Source organism: Lepidochelys olivacea, assembly GCF_965140295.1.
Source record: "Lepidochelys olivacea isolate rLepOli2 genome assembly, chromosome: 8".
Lineage (NCBI taxonomy): Eukaryota > Metazoa > Chordata > Testudines > Cheloniidae > Lepidochelys > Lepidochelys olivacea.
In genome coordinates this window covers 92002422-92026275 of record NC_140418.1, presented here as the reverse complement: position 1 = coordinate 92026275, position 23854 = coordinate 92002422, and the positions used below count along the sequence as shown (strand labels likewise).

The window sequence follows — 23854 nt, the reverse complement described above, 5'->3', positions numbered from 1 at the left end:
TGTATTTTGCATTTTTATGTGCTTTAAGCAAAAATGTGTCACTACACAAGTCTTGTTCAAATGTATCTACAGTATCTATTGAGAAATTTGGTGTGCAGTTGAGGAAATCTGCCAGGTGTGTGAGGAGACTGTTCACAAGGGTACACAGAATTTGAAAGTTAAAATTATAATGATTCTCTTTCACAATTTTATTTTTAAATGCTGGAAGAAAATGTGTGCACTAACTCTGTAGAAAAGTATCATAGTTCCTAGTGTATTAAACAAAAATCTGCTTTTTTCAGCATAAATCAGTGAGGTCTTGTTCCACTTGAGGCTCACTCACTAACATATTTTTGTGGATTTTCAAGGAAATCCCACTCTCTGTTAATATCTGAGGTCCTTTTAAGAATATCACCTGGAAGGGTCATGTTCCAAACTGGAATCTTTATTGGATAGACGGCTCCTTTCCAGGACTCTATTTCCACTGATCACTGGCTGTCTTTATTCCTCTTCTCCAACAATTATTCTGTTCTGAGGTGGATTACTATATTACCATCTGCAAATCCAGACTGTGACCTTTGTTCAATCCTGCAAAGTGTACATTAGAATCAGCAGCAGAGGAGGAAGGAGAGAAGCTTTTCAAGCATGAGAAGATGACACTTAGGGAGCAATAACCTCATTATATGAATTGATATATTTTCCAAACAATTATTATATATTACTAGTTATTGGAGGTTACACAACTTAGTGGCAAAATGCCAAGTAAAATGTAGTGTACACTGTCTATTCACCTCGTATGGTGAGAAATCTCCATGAGTTCTCTTATATCATGTATTGGTGGCCAGCGGTCAGACATGCACAATATTTTGGGTCTTCTTTGAGGTGAATACAGTGTACTAAACAGTCTCCATGCTGCTGAGAAAAATCAGTGAGAAAGAAGTTGTATATAAGTAGGTCACAATCAGAATAAACCCCTGAGTCAGCCAAACAATTACAAAAGGATCTATTTTCCTTTTGAGGGGGGAGTGTGTGTGCACCGCAAACATTTCACATTAATACTAATACAAATTGTTTGCACACAATGTGCAAAATAGAGAGCAAAGAAATGTATGTAGAATGTTTAAGGGATATGCCGTTGGCAGTCCATTACTTTTAAGTTCTCCATCACACACTTGCAGCTTTCACAGCCTTCCAAGCATTCCTTGGAACCCTGTTCTAGTGTACCTAGTTTGGAAATGACTAAGGATGCACTGAGCCTTTCCTAGCAGTCTGCAGAATGAAACCTTGTGAGAACAAAGCTGTTGTGGGGGTCAGGGTTAGGAAGCTGGTCCAAAAGTGGATGTGTCTGTTATGAAGTGTTCCACTGAATGAAACAGTTGGAAATCCCCCTGGAATGGACTGAAGCAAGCAGCTGTGCTGCGCCATGGAGGGCCATGTGTGGCAGCTTCTCCTCTGTGCTGATGCTGGTGCCAGCTCTTACCTCACCTATGCAGTGGCCAGCTGACAGAATCCGGTGCTGGCCAGAGAATCAGATGAGCAGTGAGTCCTGGCCCAAGGATTTTAGTTCTTTAGTGACTGTCCCTTCTGTTCCCTACAGCCAACAGATGGTAGAAAGTTCCAGGTTTCTTGAGTGGTAAGCTACCAAACTGATTCATGGATCCTCACTTAGTGAAGGCAGTTTTTCTGGGCTTGACTCCACAAACCTTGATCCTCTCTGAAGCAGGATACTTAGGTCTCAAACTAAGGAATTATGTCTGGCAGTTGGCAGCAGTGCCTATAGCCTTAGGTTTACGTTTTGACATGACTATCAGCTTTCAAATAAATGGAAAATTCTTAAAAATTCAAGCAGCAAGATTTTTATTTCTGAAGTAATATACTCACATTACATGAGGGTAACATTTTCGATGGGCAGTGTGTTCCAATAAAGTTATTATGCATTGCAAAGCCAACCTGTTTCCTAGCCATCAGGCTGCTTGCAATCTTTACCAGACAGCAAAATACTGAAATAATTGGCAATAATTACATAGTAGCAATGCACTGATGCCCCAGAAGCTCCTTACACTTTAGTGACTTTACCACCTGGAGCTGGCTACAAAGTTAAACTGACCGTGATCATGAAATCCTAGAGAGGTTCATACAACAGCCCATCTTGACATGTACATCAGTTCTCACACTATGACTGTGTAGATCCTGCAGAAAGAAAAGAAGGAAAGAGTACTAAGAATGGTATATTAGGGAGAGAAATGAAGGAGGCACATAAACGCAAAGAACAGGGGATGTGACAGAAAGTGAGAAACCCAAAGCAATGGATACGTGGGCAGAAGAGAGGAATGCAGGGAAAAAAGGCACTAGGGGAGTGCCTACTGTTGTCTTAATGTGGTTTTCCCACATAGTACAGTATTTCCACTGAGAGTTGGGTGGTCACCAAAGTGTGGCATTGTGCTTCAAAACTGTGCCTGTGGGTTGCCCGTTAAACTAACATGCAGCAAATCACTTAGTGAATTTGTACTGACTGACTTTAATGGAGTGGGCTATACAGTGACGTATACCATTGTGGAATAATATATTCCAGAAAGGAATATCTCCAGTTGCTCCTAGATGTTCCCTCAGGGTGCTGGTTATTGTATGCTATATCATAGAATCATAGAAGATTAGGGTTGGAAGAGGTCACCTAGTCCAACCCCCCTGCTCAAAGCAGGACCAACACCAACTAAATCATCCCAGCCAGGGCTTTGTCAAGCTGGGCCTTAAAAACCTCTAAGGATGGCGATACCACCACCTCTCTAGGTAACCCATTCCAGTGCTTCACCATCCTCCTAGTGAAATAGTGTTTCCTAATATCCAACCTAGACCTCCCCCACTGCAACTTGAGACCATTGCTCCTTGTTCTGTCATCTGCCACCACTGAGAACAGCCGAGCTCCGTCCTCTTTGGAACCCTCCTTCAGGTAGTTGAAGGCTGCTATCAAATCCCGCCTGATTCTTCTCTTGTGCAGACTAAACAAGTCAAGTTCCCTCAGCCTCTCCTCATAAGTCATGTGCCCCAGCCCCCTGATCATTTTTGTTGCCCTCTGCTGGACTCTCTCCAATTTGTCCACATCCATTCTGTAGTGGAGGGCCCAAAACTGGATGCAGTACTCCAGATGTGGCCTCACCAGCACCTAATAGAGGGGAATAATCACTTCTGTCGATCTGCTGGCAATGCTCCTACTAATGCAGCCTAATATGCCGTTAGCCTTCTTGGCAACAAGGGCACACTGATGACTCATATATCACCCAACCCTTTCCTAGAACCCTGGGTGAAACTACAAACATACCAAAGCTGGACACTTCAATAGCTGATCTGTAAGACATTAAAGACAAGCCAAACAACTGTGCCGTAATGTGAAAAAATCATACACATTTTGCGGAGTCTGAACGCCCAGCACAGATTAGCTCACACAGTGACATGTAACCAACATACTAACTTGCCGAGGCAATTTAAAAATAATAATGGGGTTATTCCTGTGTGTAGCCAACCGTATGTGTTAAGTGTTTGAGTTTGGCCCTACTTCAGATAATATGGAAGGTAGAGGAAAAGCAGTTTCCTAACAGAGAACTTCAAAGGCAGGGTTTAGTAATGATTGCATTCACCACCCAAATATTGCTTTCTCTAACATCCCAGCTGAAACGGGAGAGGCTTGCTAATGGTTAAAACTCCAACTAAACAAAAGTCAGGAACCGTGTAATTAAAACTCTACCTTTATTGTATTGTAAAGCGTTACCCTGTGACATAGGAAATATTTAAAGGAACAGGCTGTTTAGCTAATTTGTGTGTGAGTGAACTGCTTAGAGGACGACTATCCTAAATTAACTGTAAGACCACCCACTGAGATTGCCTCATAAAGGGCCATGATTGCTCAGCTTCGTTTTGTGTAACCGTTCAATAATTACCAGATAAATGCATAACTAAAAGCTCTATTACACTAATAATTTGTACTGAGATAGATGTGTGGGACACCATGCTGGGTTAATTTGTCATCCCTGCAGCAAACTTCTAAAGAGGGCTCTTTTGCAGAGGAATTGTGTTAATACATTGTTCCAGTGAGGACATGTTAGAGCAACAAGATGACTTGGTCGCTTAATCTCTTAAAGAAGCAAAATGCCTTGAGGGAAGTGCCAGAGAGAATAATGGGGGGTGATTAACAAAGTGGACCTAGATTTAAACTCATCCTGACAAAGAGAGCTGATCTAACTGAGCCAAAGTATTTAAAAAAGGGGAGAGGGTGTAAAAATACTTATAAGATGTCATGCAAATCTAAAAAATAAGATAAAAATATGGTGCTGAAGGACCGTTTTACGTGCTCTATCACTGATTGAATATTTGATATTTAGCTTTCTTTGATGTGTCCATGAAGTTACACTTTCCTTTTAACAGTGCATTGAACTGTAATATTTTTATCTCTGCTTTATGCTAAATTCTGTAACCTCAGACACACACAAAAAGCACATTATTACTTTAAGTATGGAACCCATGTTTAAGCATCAGAGCTTAGGATTTTCAACCTCCCCTATTGACAGAACCATAAATCATGTTAAAGTTAAGTGAATTACTGTAGCGTGGAACTATAGCTTTAACAATGTTTATGTAGTATCAGCTTACCATCTACAGAATGAAAGAGGGGGGAGAAACACTGATATTAGAAATGGGAATGTGGAGTCCTATTAACTTAACAGCAATATATCACTCCAAAGTCACAGATTACATTACCATGCCCTTTTTAGTATCAAAGCAGAATTATATCATCACACACATAAAGGTTGTAGGGTTTTTCTGAAAAGAGAATTTACATTTCTTTTGTAAACTTAGCAACTGCATTTCTTTATGAAATAACCACTACACCTTTCCCCAGTGGTAGTTTTTCCTTTTGTATATGAAAACACATCTTGATTATCAAAAAAAAAAAAAATGCAAAAGTTGCCAGTGCTTGATTTTGAAGTAGGAAACCCCATGTTTGTTGACTACATGGTAGTTTTTGGCCATTGAAAAGATCTTTGGTTAAGCCTACAGTTTGTTTTGTTTAGGAGGTAGAGGCATTCTTCAGTTTTTATACCTTTTTAACTATTCCTTCAGTATTTCTTATCATGCATATGTAGAAGAATGTCACTATGTTTTCAAGAGCTTAATTCTTGGCCCCAATTCTGGACTTCAGTCTAGACCTACTTTCTGGCTTTGCTAGGGGTCAATTTGACACTAAGGACTTTAAATATAGCAGCTCAGAATAGCCAGAGCCCAGGATATTTCAGCCCCACCCATAGACAATCCCCAGGCACACACCCTATGCTGTGGCCCTCAGGGGGCATTGGCACAAGGCCCTTCTGCCTGTACTATGCCACTGGGAAATCTTAATTACACCATGAATATTTCCCAGTGGAAGTTGCACATGGTTTCCAACACTTTATTATGCAGGACCAGCATAAAGGGACCAGGACCCAACCCAGAACTGAGGACATTATGGGTCTGGTTTTCAAAAGTGCTAAATGCCCAAAGCTCCATGTGACTTCAGTAATAGAAATGGAAGAACTCAACATCTCTGAACATAAGCCGTTATGTGTCCAGTCTTGCTTTTATCGATGTCCATGGGAGCAGGATCAGACCCTCCATCCATCATGCTTGGGTGTTTGTACATCATTTGTATCATTATTTGTATTTATCATCAGTCCCTGTTCCAAAGATCTTGCAGCCTAAGTATGTTGGGTGAACTCTATTTTGTTGTATTTTGAAGGTACAATTAAAAATTACCTACTTGATGCAAGGGTAGAATATCAGTGACACACAAATCCCAGCCATTCTTATGAGTATCAGCTAAGGATGTGCTCCTGTTCTGACTGAAGGCAAAACTCTCAATGGTTTCACCGAGAACAAGATTGGGCTTCCAGTGTCTGTTGTAAGGGCTACCTGATTTTACTCATCCTCAAGCCAGATCGACAGCCCACTTAACCTCTATTTTGCAGAATGATGCAGGACTTCAGCAGTGTGTTGGTCTTGTGCTGGGCTGCATAGGGATGAATTCCACCATGAGGACAGATCTCAGCAATGTACTATCTTCCATCATGATCTGAGTGGCTTTCCACCTGGTTCAGTGAATAGCCTGTATACACAGACCTGTAGTTTCTGTGGTCAGCATCTCTATATTAAAGGTGTGGGGAACCCCAGGCCACATTGAAAAAGTCAGCAGCCTGTGTTTGGCCACCCAAGACCATTTCCAAAAGGTAGTAAGAAAAGTTGAGATCTTCAAAGGATGTTAGGCATGCAGTTCCCATTGAAATTCAGTGGGACTTCATGAATTCCCTTAGGTGCCTTTAAAAACTCCAGCCCAAGTTTCTCAACTTATTTTCTTGTTTTGGGTAAGTGCTTTCATCACAAAAATCCCTGCTTTCTAAAGTCATTGTTTTAATCTCTTCTTCTTTACCTCTTGTATTGTATTCTCCACAGAAGTGCAAGTTCTCTTCAACAAATCTGGATCATTGCCAGCTTTCCTTATTAAAAAGTCACTCTTCATCGTTCCGATAAACACAGCTGTTTCATGGTGTTTGAAAGCATTTCAACGTCAGCCGGCATGGTGGCTTAGGCAGTTAGTACTCTAATATGGTCAGTTTTGAGAATAAGGACCTTAGGGGTACAAAGGGTGGGATCCGTCCTGCATAATTCGAACTGGGACTTGCACCACTTTAATGCCGTGAGAAGGCTCACATCATGCAGGGAGTTAAGGCATCTTAAAAGCCTGAAAGGAAATGTCTCCGGGAACAAACCGCAATACAACATTTCTAGATAAATGACTTTTTTAAAATACTTCCTTAATTGTCGTAAAGTCAAAAACAAGCTGATACACAATACTGCTTGTTTCGTTGTGATTATAGTGTTACTGTTGCTAGGAAGAATGATCAATGTTTAATGAGCTAGTAGTAAACTTAATTATCGCTTCATACAATAGCTATTTCAGCGTTGTGCCCCAGTGAAACCAATATTCCATCTGTCTAGTCGGATGGTCTAGGGCTGTGTGCTTTGTACTGCCATCTGTAAGAACTGGGTTTGGGTACGCAGTCTGTTGCTTCCTTGGGCTGGGAGCTTGGGAGAGGGGTAAAAATCATTTGCTGGGTAGGAGGTGAGGAATGTTGCATGTCAAACAGTGACCCTGTTGGAGACTTAAGGAGCAGCATTATGAAGAAGGAAATTTCATCCATTCATCTTGGCTGGAAGGATGGTTGGTGAGAAGTCAGGGTGAATGGGAGGGGAAAATATAAGTGGATCAGTATGTCTGTGTCCCATACGCTGGGAACCATTCATTCCTTGATGGGAGAGGTGGGAGGATTCGATGTCATTGCTGACGGTCAGATTATGAAGTCCTTTTGCACTCTGGCAAGCAATTACCAGAGGAGTCCCATTGACTGCATTAGGACTACTGCAGTAAGTGCCCACCAGCGTGAGAAAGGACCCCAGTTTGGCTTTAGCTGGCTACAGCTAATCTGTGCTGGGTGTTCAGACGCTGCAAAATGTGTATGATTTTTTCACATTACGGCACAGTTGTTTGGCTTGTCTTTAATGTCTTACAGATCAGCTAGTGAAGTGTCCAGCTTTGGTATGTTTGTAGTTTCACCCAGGGTTCTAGGAAAGGGTTGGGTGATATAAATAAAACTATATCCTGCTTCAAATTAACTGATTCTTTATTATCTAATCATATAACTGAATACAATTTACAACTTAATCTTTTATTCATTTGCCTGACACACGTGAAATGCTAATCTAATCAATGAGTCTGACTTGTTTTATTCGTAATTTAGTTTGTTATTGGCTACTACAAATCAAGGAGGGAGACAGTCAGACAAGACTGGCCTTCATAATCCGACACTGGAATTCAGCGTTCTGAAAAAAATCCTCTAACTTTTATGCTGCGTAGCACTAAAAACCCATAAACCACTGAAAAAGCGAGCACAGCGTGCAACAGCTGTAGCACATAATTACTTGGCCCAGCCATAGTAGTTTTAAAATACTGGTGTATCTGTTGCAGGCCACCGTACATTATCATCTCATTTTCTTCAGTAAAAAGACTGGGATGATTCAGGTGAGCGTCAATGGAATTAGAGTCATGTGTGCTTTGAAATATTCACGCTTGCCTTGCGATAAGAGGGTTATTCCCCCTCACAGACAGGCACAAGATTTATTAACACTGAAGATTCCTACCTCTGCATTCCTACTGCAGGTAGAAATGAAGCCCCCACTTTCAAACCGGCATTCTTTTTTATTTTTTGTATCACTGAGTAGGTAAAGTCCATAATAAAATATGAATTTCTCAGGTTTAAAGGAGAGTCCTGAATAAGCAGTTTGGGACTTCTGAATAATAAATACATAAAATAAAAGTACTTCTGTGTTGTCTTCCATTTAAGGATTTTGGATCACAAACAACCACTGATTAAACTTCACTGTACCCTCTGTGAAGTACGTAAGTAGTAGTAGCCCCTTTTACAGATGGGGAAACTGCGGCAGAGAGAATTTAAGGCCATTTTCAGATGTGTCCATTACTTACAAGTGACTAACTTCAGACTCTTCAGGCCTGGTTTTTTACCACCTTAATGGACACTTTTGAAAATCTTAGCTGAAATGGCTTGCCCAAGGTCACACAGTGAGTGTTTTTCAGAGGCGGGACTGGAAACCGGGTCTCCCGATTCCCAGTCCTGTACTCTAGCTATTAGATAATGCTGGGTGTATCTAGTAGAAGCTGTCAACTGATACAATACACTGAGTTTGGTGGAGAGTTTTCATAGATCTTTGACCTGTTAAAAGTCTTACTTGGGAATACAAATTCCTGAGACTTTGTATGCAGCCTCTCACTTCATGTACAGTTTATTAGCTGGTTTCTTGTTGCTGTGTGGACTAATGAGTGTCATTTTCTTTTAATAGTGCATACTAGTAATATACATACATATAATAGACATACTAGTTAAGACGTTCAGTTTTTGCAACTGGGTTATTACCGCTTAACAGCTGAGATGGTAAATTTTTGCAACATCTAGACTAAGCTGTGGTGTTTCATGTGTCTGGAGGAAGGAGTGTGGATATAATACTGGCTAAGAGCATGCTACACCTGAGGGGAGATTAGTTTTTACTATTCGCACAGCTCTCCTGACAGCTTTTCTTGGGATCCTCCCACAGAACTGGGAATCAGTCTAAAGAGTCGATGCCAAAAGTAACAAGTAAAATGAAAAGAATCTAAGTGTCTGTCCAACCTGTGTAAATCTGCAATGGCTCAATGAAAAGGGAAGAGGCAATTAACTAACATCAAGATTGCAGAGCTGAATACATATCATTGTCTAAAATTTTGTTAAATGAAAAATGGGGTGGGGAGGGAAGGAGGGAGGGAGAATTTGAGTTAAATGAACTTATGAAGAGTCAGCTGGAATAGCGAGGATAACTAGAAACCAGAAAAATATGGACTTTTCTGAAATACCTTAAGAGAGCAAAGGAGGGGAAAAATCAGCTTGAATTTGAACAGTCCATGTCTGTTTTACTTCATGTCCTCTGATTGATTAAAACTGTGCATGAGGATTTACACATTCAGGCACACAGAATTCCATAATAATGGCTTCCTTACTGAGGTAGGTCTCTTGGCATATCCATTATAGACCCTGTTTTTTGCCCCCATGAATTGGCCTGAGTATAGGAACAACCATAGAGGATCAGAGCAGTGGCCCTGTAAGGGATTGGGGCCTAGGCGGTCTTGCCTAGAGGTCCCAGCTGGGCTGAGGTCTGGCCCCCAGGGACAGGAGTCGCCAGACTGGAGTAGGAGGCATCACAAGGCCAGGTTCCGCAAGCAAGAGTCAGGTCAGAGTCAGGCTGGGGTCGGAGACCAGAGATAGTACCTGGTTAGAATCAAGAGACAGGAGGCAGGGTCAAAATCAGCAGCAGACCAAGGTCTGTGTGGTGGACCAGAAAACTTCCTGGGGTTAAATAGGGGCACTTGGCCAATTAGAGAGCGGGTACTGTCATTCTGCGTCTTGTGAGTAGTACTTCCTGCAGCACCTACTCTCCACAATGCTCCCTGGCCATGCATCTGCATGACCACCTAGTAGCACAGTGGGAATATCAGCCCCCTCAGGCTCTGCAGGCCTGGGCTCTAGTTCCTGGGTCCTTTCTGGTCCAGTAGTTCTCAAACTTTAACACATCTAAAACAGAAGTACTTGGCACATTACCGTTGTAATTAGTTTAGATCCTTGCGCTGATAAACTAACCCTTCCTAATACTTCACTGAGGCCCACATTCCACCCTTTGAGAAACACTAATATAGTCCAGTAGGATGCTGCAAAAACAAACCTGTTGGGGACCTTTTATTCCTAATCCCAAGCAGTAAGTGATAACAGCTGAAGCCTCCAAGATTGTACGAACTTTTATGAGCAGAAAAGATTTAATAATAAAGAAAAGTAACATGCAGTCAAACTGCCAATGCATGAAGGGAGAGAAATTAGCTTTTGTTTAGTTAAGGTCCTTTTATAACAATCATTGAGAAACGAGTGCTTACTTCCGCCCTATTTGATTTTGGCTTATTCTTCTCCATCCCTTCAACCTTTCCCATATACTGTTAAGTGAGCCTGTGCTTTGGTTTTTCCCGTGTATTAAACATACTCCAAATCCAGTGCAAGAATTTGAGCTAGATACTGAATGCTTCCCAAGGCTTTTATCAAATCTATTCTTTGTGGTTTACAAATGAGGTACATGGACACAGAAGTCCATAGAAGTTTAATAGAACTGGTGGGTGAGGGAGCTACAATGATATAATTACTAGTTTTGGGTGAGAAGTAAACCTGAGTATGAGAGAAAATACCCCAACGAAGCCGATAGATTTCTATGAAGAGAGGATAAAATCTTATTCATGAGAAAAGGAGCAAAATTCAAGGTGCTGTAACATGGTGGCTTTAGTTACACAATGAGGAAATGGATATGAGCTTAGGAGCATCTAACTTGCATGGCAAGGAGCTGGGTAAAGGTATCCTTTATAGCAGGGATGGGCAAACTTTTTGGCCCGAGGGCCACATCGGGTTGTGAAACTGTATGGAGGGCTGGGTAGGGAAGGCTGTGCCCCCCAAGCAGCCTGGCCTCCTGTAACAAGGCTGGTTCTGGCGGGACCCAACTGAGAGTGCCAATTCAGGACAAATTGCTTAAAGCAGGGCAGTTACTGCCCAAGGCGGGGATTTCTGTGCACACCAAGGCAAATCAAACCAGCCAAACGGAGAAGACTTTGGTTTTACCCCACTGGCTAACCACAAGTCACACAAGCAATTCCCTTAGACACTCCAGTTTCCCAGTATCACCACCAGTGCCCCTCGTTATGGGGACAAATGGTTAGGAAAACCAATACCCCAGTAAAAGAAAAAAGGTTCTCCCGATCCCAAAGGACCAAGCCCCAGACCCAGGTCAATATACAAATCAGATCTTACCCACAAATCATGCTGTTGCCAATCCTTTAGAATCTAAAATCTAAAGGTTTATTTATAAAAGGAAAAAGATATAGATGAGAGCTAGAATTGGTTAAATGGAATCAATTACATACAGTAATGGCAAAGTTCTTGGTTCAGGCTTGCAGCAATGATAGAATAAACTGCAGGCTCAAATCAAGTCTCTGGAGTACATCCACAGCTGGGATGGGTCATTCAGTCGTTTGTTCAAAGCTTCAGTTCAGCAAAGTTCCTCCAGAGATAAGAAGCAGGACTGAAGACAAGATGGAGGAGCTGCTGCAGCTTTTTATATTCTCTCGCCATGTGGTCTTTCTTTCTTTGTTCCAAAGACAAGCAGTCCAGCACATAGCCTGGAGAAACCTCAGAGTTCTGTCCCTAGGCAGGTTCCTACACACCTTACTGAGTCACAAGGTGTGTCTGCCTTCTCTCAATGGGTCACTTGTATAGCTGATGGTCCTCAATGGGTCATCAAGCAGGCTAGGCAGAGCTGACACCAACTTGTCTGGGGTGTCACCCAGAAGCATAGCATAAGTTTGGAATACAGACAGTATAGAGCCAATACTTATATTTTTAAATACAACAATGATACATGCAAACAGATAGAATAATCCTAACCAGCAAACCATCACCTTGTCTTAGATACCTTATTTGACCCCCTTTATACAAGTTTTGGTGCCACTACAGGACCTTGGTTGCAACAATGTTCTATACAGTCCCAGTTCAAGTCAATAACATCACACCCCCGCCCCCTGACTGCCCCTCTCAGAACCCCTGACCCATCCAACTCCCCCTGCTTCTTGTCCCCTGATTGCCCCCTTCTGGGACTCCCCTTCCCAAACCACCCCCTGGGATCCCACTCCCTATCCAACCCCTCCTGCTCCCTGTCCCCTGACTGCCCTGATCTATCCAGACCCCTGCCCCCTGACAGGCCTCCCGGGACTCCCACACCCTATCCAACCCCCCCTGTTCCCTGACCGCCCCAGAACCTCCGCCCCATCCAACCTCCCCCTGCTTCCTGTCCCTTGACTGCCCCCTGGGACCCCCTACCCAACTCCTGCACCACTGCACATATGCACCGCCACCACCCCCTTACCATACCGCTCAGAGTGACAGGAGCTCGCAGCCCCGCGGCCCACGTGGCGGCATAACTGTGTGGGACAGGGAACAGTGGGGGAAGGGCCGGGGACTAGCCTCCAGGGCCAGGAGCTCCAGGGCTGGGCAGGACGGTCCTGCGGGCCATAGTTTGCCCACCTCTGCTCTATAGTATGGGGGAGAGGAGATATATTTCTGCCCTCAGTTACACCTCTACAATCCTGTTGAGATCAGTAGTGTTGCATGGATTAAACTGAAAGCAAAATTTGCAAAAGGGGCTCTTTTAGTTTACACCTTGACTGTCCTGTTAGTAGCTTTTCTTGTTACCCTTCTCTCGTGTGGCTCCTTGGTGTGTACATTCACCAATTTACCTTCCCTTAAACATCATTCCTGATTGTGGCTTAGGGGCTGGTTTGGGATTTGATTTCAAAGTTGTACAAGGGAGCTGTGAACTTCATTTGCAAAATGAGCTTGCCCCTTCGTATGTGAGCATTATATGAAAATGTGTTACTTAAAAATGTTTCCAAACTGGTGTGAAAAAATGACATATATGAGGTACAAGAGCATCATTAAAACAATGACCATTTATAGTACAAAATAAAAATAGATCCATATGTGCAAATCAGTTATATGAAATGTCAATTAAATCAACTCTAATCTCCCAAATACAGTTTTTATTGCTCCATTCATTAGAAAGGCTCTTAAGGTAATGAATAGTTGTCACTTTTATCAAGGACCGCTGGTTCCTTTATAAATGTGCACTAAAAACACAGAAAGTTGTTTTAAAATATTTGGCTCCATTTGCCCTCAGCATTGTCTCTGAAGCGACTGTAGGACGCAGTGCGGTCTGATATAGCAATTGTGAACATCAAATATATAAATAATAGTGTACGTTAAAAAAAAAAGACAAAGTAGAGCTATAATATAATTCAACTGCATAGATTTGAACTGTCATCTAATGCAAAAATCTGCTCCATATAACTTCTTTGTTTTCTTTCCTATAGCAAGTCCGCATGCAACACCATCGACTCTTCATTTTCCAACATCACCCATTATTCAGCAGCCTGGGCCATACTTCTCACACCCAGCAATCCGCTATCATCCTCAGGAGACTTTGAAAGAGTTTGTCCAACTTGTCTGCCCGGATGCTGGTCAGCAGGCTGGACAGGTGGGGTTCCTCAATGTAAGGAAGCCATTTTTATTTCTTCAGAAGTGTTTGTCCGATGTCACCTAACTATGGAATTATCTTAACAGTGTGTCACACATGTGAATGTAGCACCTTAAATAGCTGCTACAAGGGGGGGAAAAAGCACTAACTACAGGAAAACAAACGTACACTGTGGTGTAATTAATGTACTTTGATAGTCAGAAAGGGCTGGTGGTTCAATGACCTTCTGGGATCCCTGTACCGATACTTCAGCTTCAGACATATGAACCCTAGTTCCACTGGGTTTAACAAAATACAAAGGCCAAATAATTTTTATTAATTATTCCTTTGGCGTTGGCGGGGGGAAGAGCAAGAAAAGGGAGGGTGAGAAACAGCTGTTTTAGATCAGCTAAGTTCATTTAAAAAAAAAATACTGTCATACCGCACTTTAGATCAAGTTGACCAGTACTTGAACCCAAGATGTTAAAAGTACAGTTTATTATAGTTTGTTATTTCTGTATGCGGTTATCTTTCCCCCTTATCTCTATGAAGAATTAAGCAGTGTTCCAATGCTTCAAATAAGCATTTTCATTTTTTAATCAACTAAAGTGAATCATCCTCTTCACTTTATTGAAACAACATTCCAGTCAAATACAGAAATGAAACTTTATTTACATCGTGTCTACAATAATGCTGTGAACCTTTTATGAAATAAAATGCATGTAATTGTGTCCAATCAGCAGAATAATGATTGTCAAAATTGTTATTACTTTTCTTACATACATAATGTTGAAATTGTTAATGAACCTGCAGAATTAATGTAATTCTTAGCATTAATTTTATTTATTAAGCTATGTTGTCTTGAATACTTTTTTCTTACCAAAATACCTGATCGTGCATATCTCAGCCAATACGGGCTTTGAATAATGTCTGCAATATGTTAGCAGTTACATTTATGTCTAGACAACAAATCAATAGAGTGCTTTTCTTTTTCCTTGAGTATTCATTTGCTTAGTTTAGCTCAAACCATCTGCGTTATGAACTGTTAGCACATTCACAATGAACATACAGCAAAGGTCTTCTTGGTAGAAAATTGGCCTACTTGTAAGACAAGAAAGTATTTGAGAAGTGTTACTGAATATATTAGTTTATTAAAGGTGCTGTATGTTGAAAAACATCTCTGAAAAGTTACTTTTGAGTAAGGCCTCAACCCCACAAACACGAGTAACTGTACTCCTGAAGGCAACAGTACTACTAATGCGGTTACATATATATACAAGCCTAATTCTGTTTACACTAGAGCCATTTTACATCACTGTCAGTGGAAATTTGAGTTGCACCCACGTACATTGCCACGGCCGTTAAAGTGGCTTTAGAGTAAATGAGAATCAGGCCTGTAAATGGTTGTAGGATTGGGCCCTTAGTCCTAAATAATTCCTGTTAGTGGAAACCTAAGCAGAGATTTAAGTACAATTTTTCCTCAGCAGTATTCAGAATATGTATCTGTGTTTAAAACTGAGCTTTTATCAATGGAAACGTGGCCATTCAGTGCTAGAAGAACTGCAGTTAGGATCAATTTGTGGAGTGCTGTCAAAACTGATCTTGTCATTTCTGTCACTAAAACAGTACCTGATTCACAGACTGTCCTACTTTTTTCTTTATAATGGTACTGCCATCAATTGGTATGGTTCTCAATAGTCTAGTTTTACATTAAGATTGAGATTTTCCATACCCAGTCCTTGTTTTTGTGATGCTGAAAGCTTATTTACTAATGGACAGGAGTTTTCCTAGTAATCACTTGAAATAGCATAGCTGAGTATGCAGAACCATCCTGCCTCTGATTATGTACATCCTGAACAAAATACCTGTACTTTTTTAATATTGAAAATAAAGCAGATATAAGCTCAATTGTTTCTAAGCAGATACCTAATGGCAGCTGAAATGGGAGCTGTGCTATTGGTAATTTTATGGGAATGTAGGAGTGCAGGTTGCTTAAAAATACATTACCTTATTTTTCCCATGAAATAAGATATCTGCTTGACTTTTAAACCACCCCAAAATTATCTCTTTTCCTACTAATGAGCAGTTTCTTAAGAAATTTAAACTTAACGTCCCAGGCACAGATATCCTAAGGGAACAGTAGAGGAATGAATATAGAAAGTGCAATGGGAGACAAAATTCTGCCTAAACTTGTACTGTAGGTAACTTAGTGGTTACACAGTGCAAGATTATAATTTGGTTCGGGGTGATTCTGACCAGTTGCAAACTTTGGAGAAACAGTTCGGCCCAGTAAATAGGGTGAATTTCTTGCTTAAAAATGAAAGATGGGTTTAAAGGTCTTTCACAGTTATTGCAAGATTTTGAGATGGGTTGCGGTACAAAGCCCAGTGAAGTAAATGGCGAACAGATAATGGCAATTTTTCATTCCGACCTGTTTTTACTTACCATTGAGAAATTAAGCATTCATTACACCGAATTTCAAACTGGCCTCTTCTGTTGCTGGAGGCTGCTAATAGCTAATTTTGTCTTCTGTTTTTGGCAGCCCAATGGCAGCAGCCAAGGCAAGGTGCACAATCCATTCCTTCCTACCCCAATGTTGCCACCGCCGCCGCCACCACCAATGGCTAGGCCTGTGCCTCTGCCCGTGCCAGACACAAAACCTCCAACTACATCGACAGAAGGAGGTGCCGCCTCTCCTACTTCACCAAGTAAGTACGGCTGCAACAAGGGAGAGAGAGTTCAGTAAGGTTCACGCTGTTTCATCTACCATGTGTCTTCTGTTCACCAACCAGGAGGAGCAGACTGTGCTTCCCAAGTTAATTTCACAGTTGTCAATTGCATAAGATAGACAAAAATCACAGCTTGTTATTTTAACTAAATACTGCTGGCACTGCACATAGTTACACACTGGAAAACTCATGGCCAGCAGCTAATGTATGGGGGTGGAGCTGGGACATTCAAGATGCTCTGTAGTTTCATGAAGAAGCTATGCTGCTGGCCTTCCACTTGTGTCCCGTGACCAACGCTAGACAGCACTACATTGAACTCAGGGGCAAACCCACACAGAGGGTCTTGCTTCTTGTACAGACCAGGCCAGACTCCCTGGAGCTCAATCCTTTTATAGTTTCTTTGGGAATAAGTCTTTCTAGATGAACCCAGACTCATTGCCCTTATGACCAGCTCTCTGGCAGGCCCTGCATTTGGAGCAGGTAGCTTGTGGTATTTTTTCTACTGAGGGGGAGAGCATTAATTTTCTCTTCACCACCCACACAGCCCTCATGTATTTTTTGTAGCCACAAGTCAAATATACAAATTCCTGCATGCACATTGGAGCCACCATTTTGGATTCACTCTGCTAGGAAGCAAATGTGCATCAGCTGGGTTTGAAGCTTTAAACATTTTGGGCATACAGGGAGTTAATTGCAAATGGTTTAATGAAACGATGCTCAAATTGTCACTGAAAAACAAAGCGGAAGTTTTCAGCACTTTAATGGCAGGGGGACTTGTTCCCCAATTAAATGAATCCAGAATGAAGTCCAAGAATAAGCCATTATTGGAATGATAAACACTTTTATTTCAAATGCCTCCTTGAGAGTTTACAATTTCAGAGATGGCCACTGAGGAAGCACATTAGATAGATTAGATGGAGAGTGCCCAAAAATCAATGTACTCTAAACAGCAAATGCTTGGGATGCTTTCAAATTATTTAAATGCTGCATGTGGCCACTGCTTGATGTCCAAGGAGGCATGTATTATTTAACAAATATAAAGCCCAAGTTCTTAAAGCTTCAGGCACAACTCAGGTGATTCACACCTCAGAGACCAGAGGCCAGTATTGTGGCTGTGACATGGTGGGTTCCATGGGGCATTGCACGGTCCTGACATTTCTTGTGTTTTCATGGCATCCTTTAACTGGACAGGATTGTTTGCATTTCAGGCTTGCTTGGGAATTATAATTGTGACAGAAAGGTTGGGAGGGTGAGATTTAAGACACGGGATTTAAGCTAAGACAGGCCCGTAACTTAGAAGTGTCAAGAGATCATGGTTGCTAGTACTGCTCAGAAAATTTCTGTCAGAATGAAATTCCCCCCTCCCGCCCGTTTTCTAGCTATTTCTGACCAACATTTTTTATATCATGAACCTGTTTGTCTTAGCACTTTTGAAGTCAGGTATCAGTTAACTTAATGCTTTCTTGCTCTTCAATAAGATTCAGTAGTGGGCCACTAAAAGGTTAACATTTACTCACTGGTGAGTGGTATTTGAAATAACTCAGTATTTCCCTGTCTTTAGAGTTGGAAAATATGAAGTCAGTATACTAGACATGCCATCATTTATAATTATAGCTCATAAGTTACGGGCAATTTGTGCCATTTAAAAGAAAAAAAAATCTAAAACCATTTTAACAATTACCTTAATGTTTATTTTATGTGATCTTTGGAGTCTATAAACAATAAATGTGTATTTGGCCAGATTCTCTGCTGATGTAAATTGGCTTACCTACACTGAAATCAGTGGAGCTACACTGATTTACACTACCAGGAGATCTGGCCCATTGTGGCAAAGAATGTTCAACCAAGAGCTGTCAATATAATCCAGGTTTTCTCAAGAGCAGCTAGTTAATGGTATTTAAACAAAAGATTAGGAAAAATAATTACTGTTGGTAATTAGTCAATCTGATATCTAAACATCCACTTCTGTACATTTTCAAGCATGCACCTTCCGTTTGATAAGAGTCATGAATGTTAAATAGAAGAGTGAATTGAGTTTTAAAGATGTGTGTAATACAATTTTAAGTCCACATTTTATGGAAATATGGACTACAGGAATGATTTCCAAAGAAAAATGTATCACATACATACCTGAGCCTGTTGAAGCATGTATAGCAAAATAAAGTGCCAGGACTTTTCCATTAGGGAACACCCATTTTTAACAGTCTCAGAAGAGTTCAAATGGCACTATTCTAATCCATAGGAACCCTCCCATTGTCATTGATTTCCACAGCATAGTAGCACAGAATAGGCCACTCTCCATATATTTGTCTTGCTGGACAATCTTGTCACATAATGTTCTGCAAATTTAGAACTGTCCTTCAAAATGGAGGACGGGTAGCCAGATTATAGCTATAAAGTTTTGCTGACATACATCCGAAAATGTCCATCATTACAACTCAGAGTCAGTAATTTCCTGGACCCTACTCTGTTCCTTGCTCCCATTATACTGTGGACTTTGTTGCTTATTGGGGTCCTTAACTAAGTGTAAAAACTGTCAAAGTGCACTGGTATCTGTATCCTTAGGCAGTATCTTGAGTTCAGAATACGTAACATACCATAGAAAGAAGTCCTTGCTGAGAAGTGTTTTGCTATTGTGGAGGAGGGGTTGTTTATTAGAGTACAAATAGCCAGTACAGAGTAACCAGAACTACATGAAAAGATGTTTTCCATGGTTACACAGTTCCAAGGCACCAGTGCTGGAAGCATCCCTTTTATATGGCTGTCTGCCCTCCATGGCATTATAATGAGGGAAGTCATTTACTGAACGGAAGAGGAAGTTCTTATACAGGAGTGATATTAGCATTTGGCCAGACTCTCTTTTGCTGTGTGGAGAGGAATAAAGGCCCCAAGGAAATATGTGAAGGGGATTGGAATTTGTTTCATGCTGTTTCCCTCCTTTGATCTGGTAAAAAGTCCTCTGCAGAAGTGTGCATTTTGAGGCTCTAATAGACATTGGAATATAGCCCTCCAGGGGGGTGAAGAGGCCAGAAGAAGCTGCTCAATATGTCATGATCTCCTGGGAAGTAGAACTTAAGACCACAATACAATATTATGGTGGTTAACAATTCTCAGAGCAGCAGTAAAACTCTCCAACAGTGGGATTAACTTTCTGTGGAAAGCATGACCATATCACACTGCTTAAGGAAGGAAAACCCTATGGAGGTACACTGGGGTATTTACCTCTGCGCTGTGGTATGGGATGCACAGACTCGGGCTCAGAATTTCCAACTGTAAGTCTTACCACATTTGCAAGAGTAGTATCTCCATCGGTGAGGAGATGCAAGGGAGATGGGCGCTCATAGGATTTCTGGAGGTAAGTTTTTCCTCCAAGCACAGGTTTTTCTGCAGAATAGTTTATCCTTAACATAACACACAGACCCTGAGTTAGCATCCAATCTCTCCCCCTTCTGGGGATTTGGTTTTATTGGTAACTCAAAACCAACACAACACAAACATCACCCTAAGCTGTTTTCCAAAGCCTTACTGTTCCTGGAATTGACCTGCTGTGGCCCAAAGAAACACCACCTCCATTAGGTACGAACTGGAGTTTATTAGGTTAGTAGAACCAACTGACTGAGCAATAATTCCCCAGGGGATTAGCACCTGAGCCCAGGGTGACTCAGCAGAAACCCTCATTCCCATGCAGTGTCTAAGATTTTTTCCCTCTTGTTACCCCATTATTTTTAAAAAACACGACTTTTTAAATGAAAGTTATTTCCTAACGCGCCATAACTGTGCCCAGGGAGAAGAACCTTTTCGGTTCCATTTGTAGCACAAGAGACTTATTGCTTTTGTGCCTTTGTACAAAAAAGCTTTCACATTAATCAGCAATGGTAGCAGGAAGAGAAGAGTAATTATGTGGCTAAAGCACGGGACTGACAATCAGGAGGTTTGGGTTCTAGTTCTTACTCTGCCACACATTTGCTGTGTGCCGCTTGAGCAAGCCTATTCAGCTCTCTGTGCTGTACCCTCCCAGTGGTGACCGCTGACCAACATTGCTGAATGTGTAGGTGTTGCAGTGTGCATTAAGATCCTCCGATGGAGGGCGCTCCTGCAATGCAAAGCATTGTATGTGTGCATGTTCTTCTATATGGCGTCATATCTGTCTCACCAGAAGGGTGCAATGTAGCACTAAATAGCTTATAAGATGGTGTAGCTATTCAGATCAGACATATGTGCCTATTTTTCTTCCTGGTCTGTCAAGGAGACACTTGACCGTGTATCAGACTACCACTGACTGGAATTCTGCTTTGTCAGCAGGCAGTCATCCTTGTTAATTCACAACCAAAAGGTAGACTGCACACTCTTTCATGTGACAACACTTCTTTCAGCAAAGTATAGGTAAAAGGTTTCTGCAAAGTTGGGAAGTGCTGCCTTATAATACATCACACTCATATCATTGTTGGTTGTTTTCTCTTGTCTTTCATGCTATTTCTTGCCATTTTGGCTAAATATTGGAGGCTTGTGTGAGCAAATGTTCTTTCCCTGCCAGCGCTTTCGCTCTTGCTTGTTCCTAAAGTGAAGCATCATAGCAAATTTTTGGTATCGTGCTCATTTCCATGGCTACAGACTATGGTGTCACAAATTCCCCACAGCAGATTCCAGATGAAGCAAGGCCAGGCAAGGCAGGAAAATGTTCTTGTTCAAACACGAAGAGCCAGCGTTTCAGCTGGTGTAAACTTCCAGAGGAAGTTTGTAGATATACATTAGCTCAGGATGTGGCCCAAATTGCCGAGAAGGGAGGAAAGGATGATCTTATGGTTAAAACACAGGACTGACCATCAGAAGACAAAGATTCTAGTCTTGTTACCTTTCTGTGCCTCAGGTTGCCCCTTCTGTAAAATAAAGTATGAAAATCCCACTGTAAAGGAAGCTATTTAAAACACATAATTTGATATAGCTTTAACTAACCAGTGGGATTTCCTAGTTCCTATCCTAAAAAGAGGAGAGTAAAAGTGCCAAATTATGGGACCTCCAGGAATATCTCAACCCAACCTCCTGTATCAAGCAGGAAGAACTGTACACTGTACTTGGATGGGAAATTTCTAAGGAAAAGCCAGAATATTGCAGGAAGTGGTTCAGGGATGCAGTAAGCTGGCACTTTTGTACCCGATATCTTTCCCTTTACCAAACTAGTGTTCCAGCATGGTAATAGGGATTGCTGCTGTTGAATATTCAGCTTTTTATATGAGACACAAAATGGAGCTTGACCACTTGTGGTCCTCAAAAGTCCTATGGCACTTCACACCAGAGTATGGATGTTAGCTTAGCTCCAGGGTCCTGGTGAAATTCCGTCTTAAGGAATTACTTTCTCACCGCCTAGATGCTCCCTGTAGTTTCAGTATTCTTCGGCTATAAACTTTTTTACAGTTGCTGTTTGCTCTTAAGGAGACACCAACTTGAAATCTAAGCATTTTCAGGAAGTGAGTTAAAAGCAGTTGCAGGTTCTACACCAAAGGAAGAAACATTCCACCCCAGAGGTGGTCAGCTGAAGTGACTCCTGCATACAGTGTATAGTTTATGAAGTGCCTTAGAATCCCTTGGCATGAAAGGTGTTTGAACTGACAAAAAATAATTAAAATAGGGAATTATATGGAAAGCACGATAAGACTAACACTGCTAGCATACATACTATACTCTGAAATGTAATAAACATATATATGAGGTTGTCAGTACCTAAACAACATATAGTAACTTTTAGAACACTTTTGTAAGTCAAGTAATGTGAGAATTTGGAGCTTTACTGGCCATTTATATAAAGTGCACAATAGTTCCAAAAGCTTCATAGCTACCCATTGATCTAAATTTTTAGCAAGTGCATTTGTAACATTACAGAAGTTTACTTTATAGTTATCACAAAATCTTGTGATGGTCATTGCATCCCTGTGCCTTATTTGGAATGGAAATAATGCTACATAGTACTATGGCCTGCCATGCAATCCTGAAGCCAGGGTTCACTCTAGTCATCACTGTAGTTTACTGAAGTGCCGAAGAAATGTTTTTTCTTGTGCTATATGCCCATCTCACTCTTAAATCTTTACCTTATGTTCATCAATGCCTGAAACCATGAGAATTACAATGCAGACACAAGTCTTTCTGCAGTGGAGCTCTGCCACAGTAAAACAATGTAGTGATATGCAATAGCTGAAAAATGGAAGGTAAATCTGGGTTTCTTCCCTTCACTCATGAACTTTGTTTCCCTGGAGGCACCTGCTCCAAAGAATTAAATGGTCCATTTGCTCATTGTCCATCCATGCTGGAAGAAAGACAGGAGGCCATAGATGTAGTTTAATTAGTCTGCAACTTTATTCACTTAAAATGTCTGGGAGCACCTTGCAATAAATTGTACAGTGCAGGAAGCGGGGGCAGGGCGTGTCAGTTCTTCACTGTTCCAGATGTAGGAGCCCTAAACCCTGCTTCCTCAGCTCCCTTAAAGGGGGCTACGAAAATGAGGGAGGTCATCTCCCTGCTGTACAAGTTGTAGGAGTCCCAAAACCCGCTTACTCAGCTCCCTTAAGGGATGCTTTCCCTCAAATCCTTTTCCAGTCCACTATATCCAAAAACCATATCCTGTCCATATCAGGTACCTGTACTGGACATGTGCTCAGAGTGTTACTTAATTTGCCATTGTCTGTATGAAATTTTAGTTTGTACTGACTTTGCTAGTACTTTTTGTGTAGCCTGTTGTAAAACTAGGCAAAGAAGTAGATGTGTTGATGTACCCCGTGGAAGACCTCTGTGTACCCCCAGGGGTACACATACCTCTGGTTGAGAACTACTGGGTTAGATCCCCTTGCAGTTAAATCACAAGGAGAGAGGCAGTGCAAGTTAAAGCAAAGATAATTTATAGATTTCTAAAGAAATTGCCTCATTCAGAAGAGCCTCAATAGCTGACACTACTGACAGGCACACGTTGTGAATTACTGGCTTTTTTTGAATTACCAAGTGAACACACATGAAAAAGTAAGGCGTATGCATCACAAATTCTATTTTGTTCATTTATTCCTGCATTTGTAGTTTAGTTGTAATTACTCAGAAATACTTGGTAACATGCCAGGAGTGAGTACCTTGTAAAAATAATCTTAAAAATACGGAAACTCACTACAGTGCACTAAGTTCCTGTTAGATCTTTGCTGCAAATTATGGAAAGGCAGCCATGTTTTGTGTGAATATTATCAACGCTTTTACAGTAGTTTTGGGCTGAGGAGAAACTCAACATAGCAACCATTCTGAAAAGTGCTTAGCACTTTAAAATTCCGTTGGAGTGGGAACTGAAAGTGTTCAATTTCTCACAGGATTGGGACCTAATCCATATTTAAGACATCCTCAAGCATGCGTTAGTCATGGCATCACTTTGATAACATATCCTCAAAGATCAT

At 41.3% G+C, this 23854-nt stretch overlaps 1 protein-coding gene across 4 annotated transcripts in view; it reads left to right on the top strand.

Annotated features, from left to right (window-relative positions):
* The window catches only part of NFIA (nuclear factor I A), a 464567-nt gene that overhangs the window by 404365 nt on the left and 36348 nt on the right, over positions 1-23854 (top strand). For all 4 annotated transcript variants that reach the window (XM_084637844.1, XM_084637843.1, XM_084637846.1 and 1 more), the window contains exons 8-9: positions 13562-13740; positions 16247-16412. In XM_084637844.1, the coding sequence (XP_084493970.1) occupies positions 13562-13740; positions 16247-16412 (345 nt within the window). The remainder of the gene's footprint in view (positions 1-13561; positions 13741-16246; positions 16413-23854) is intronic.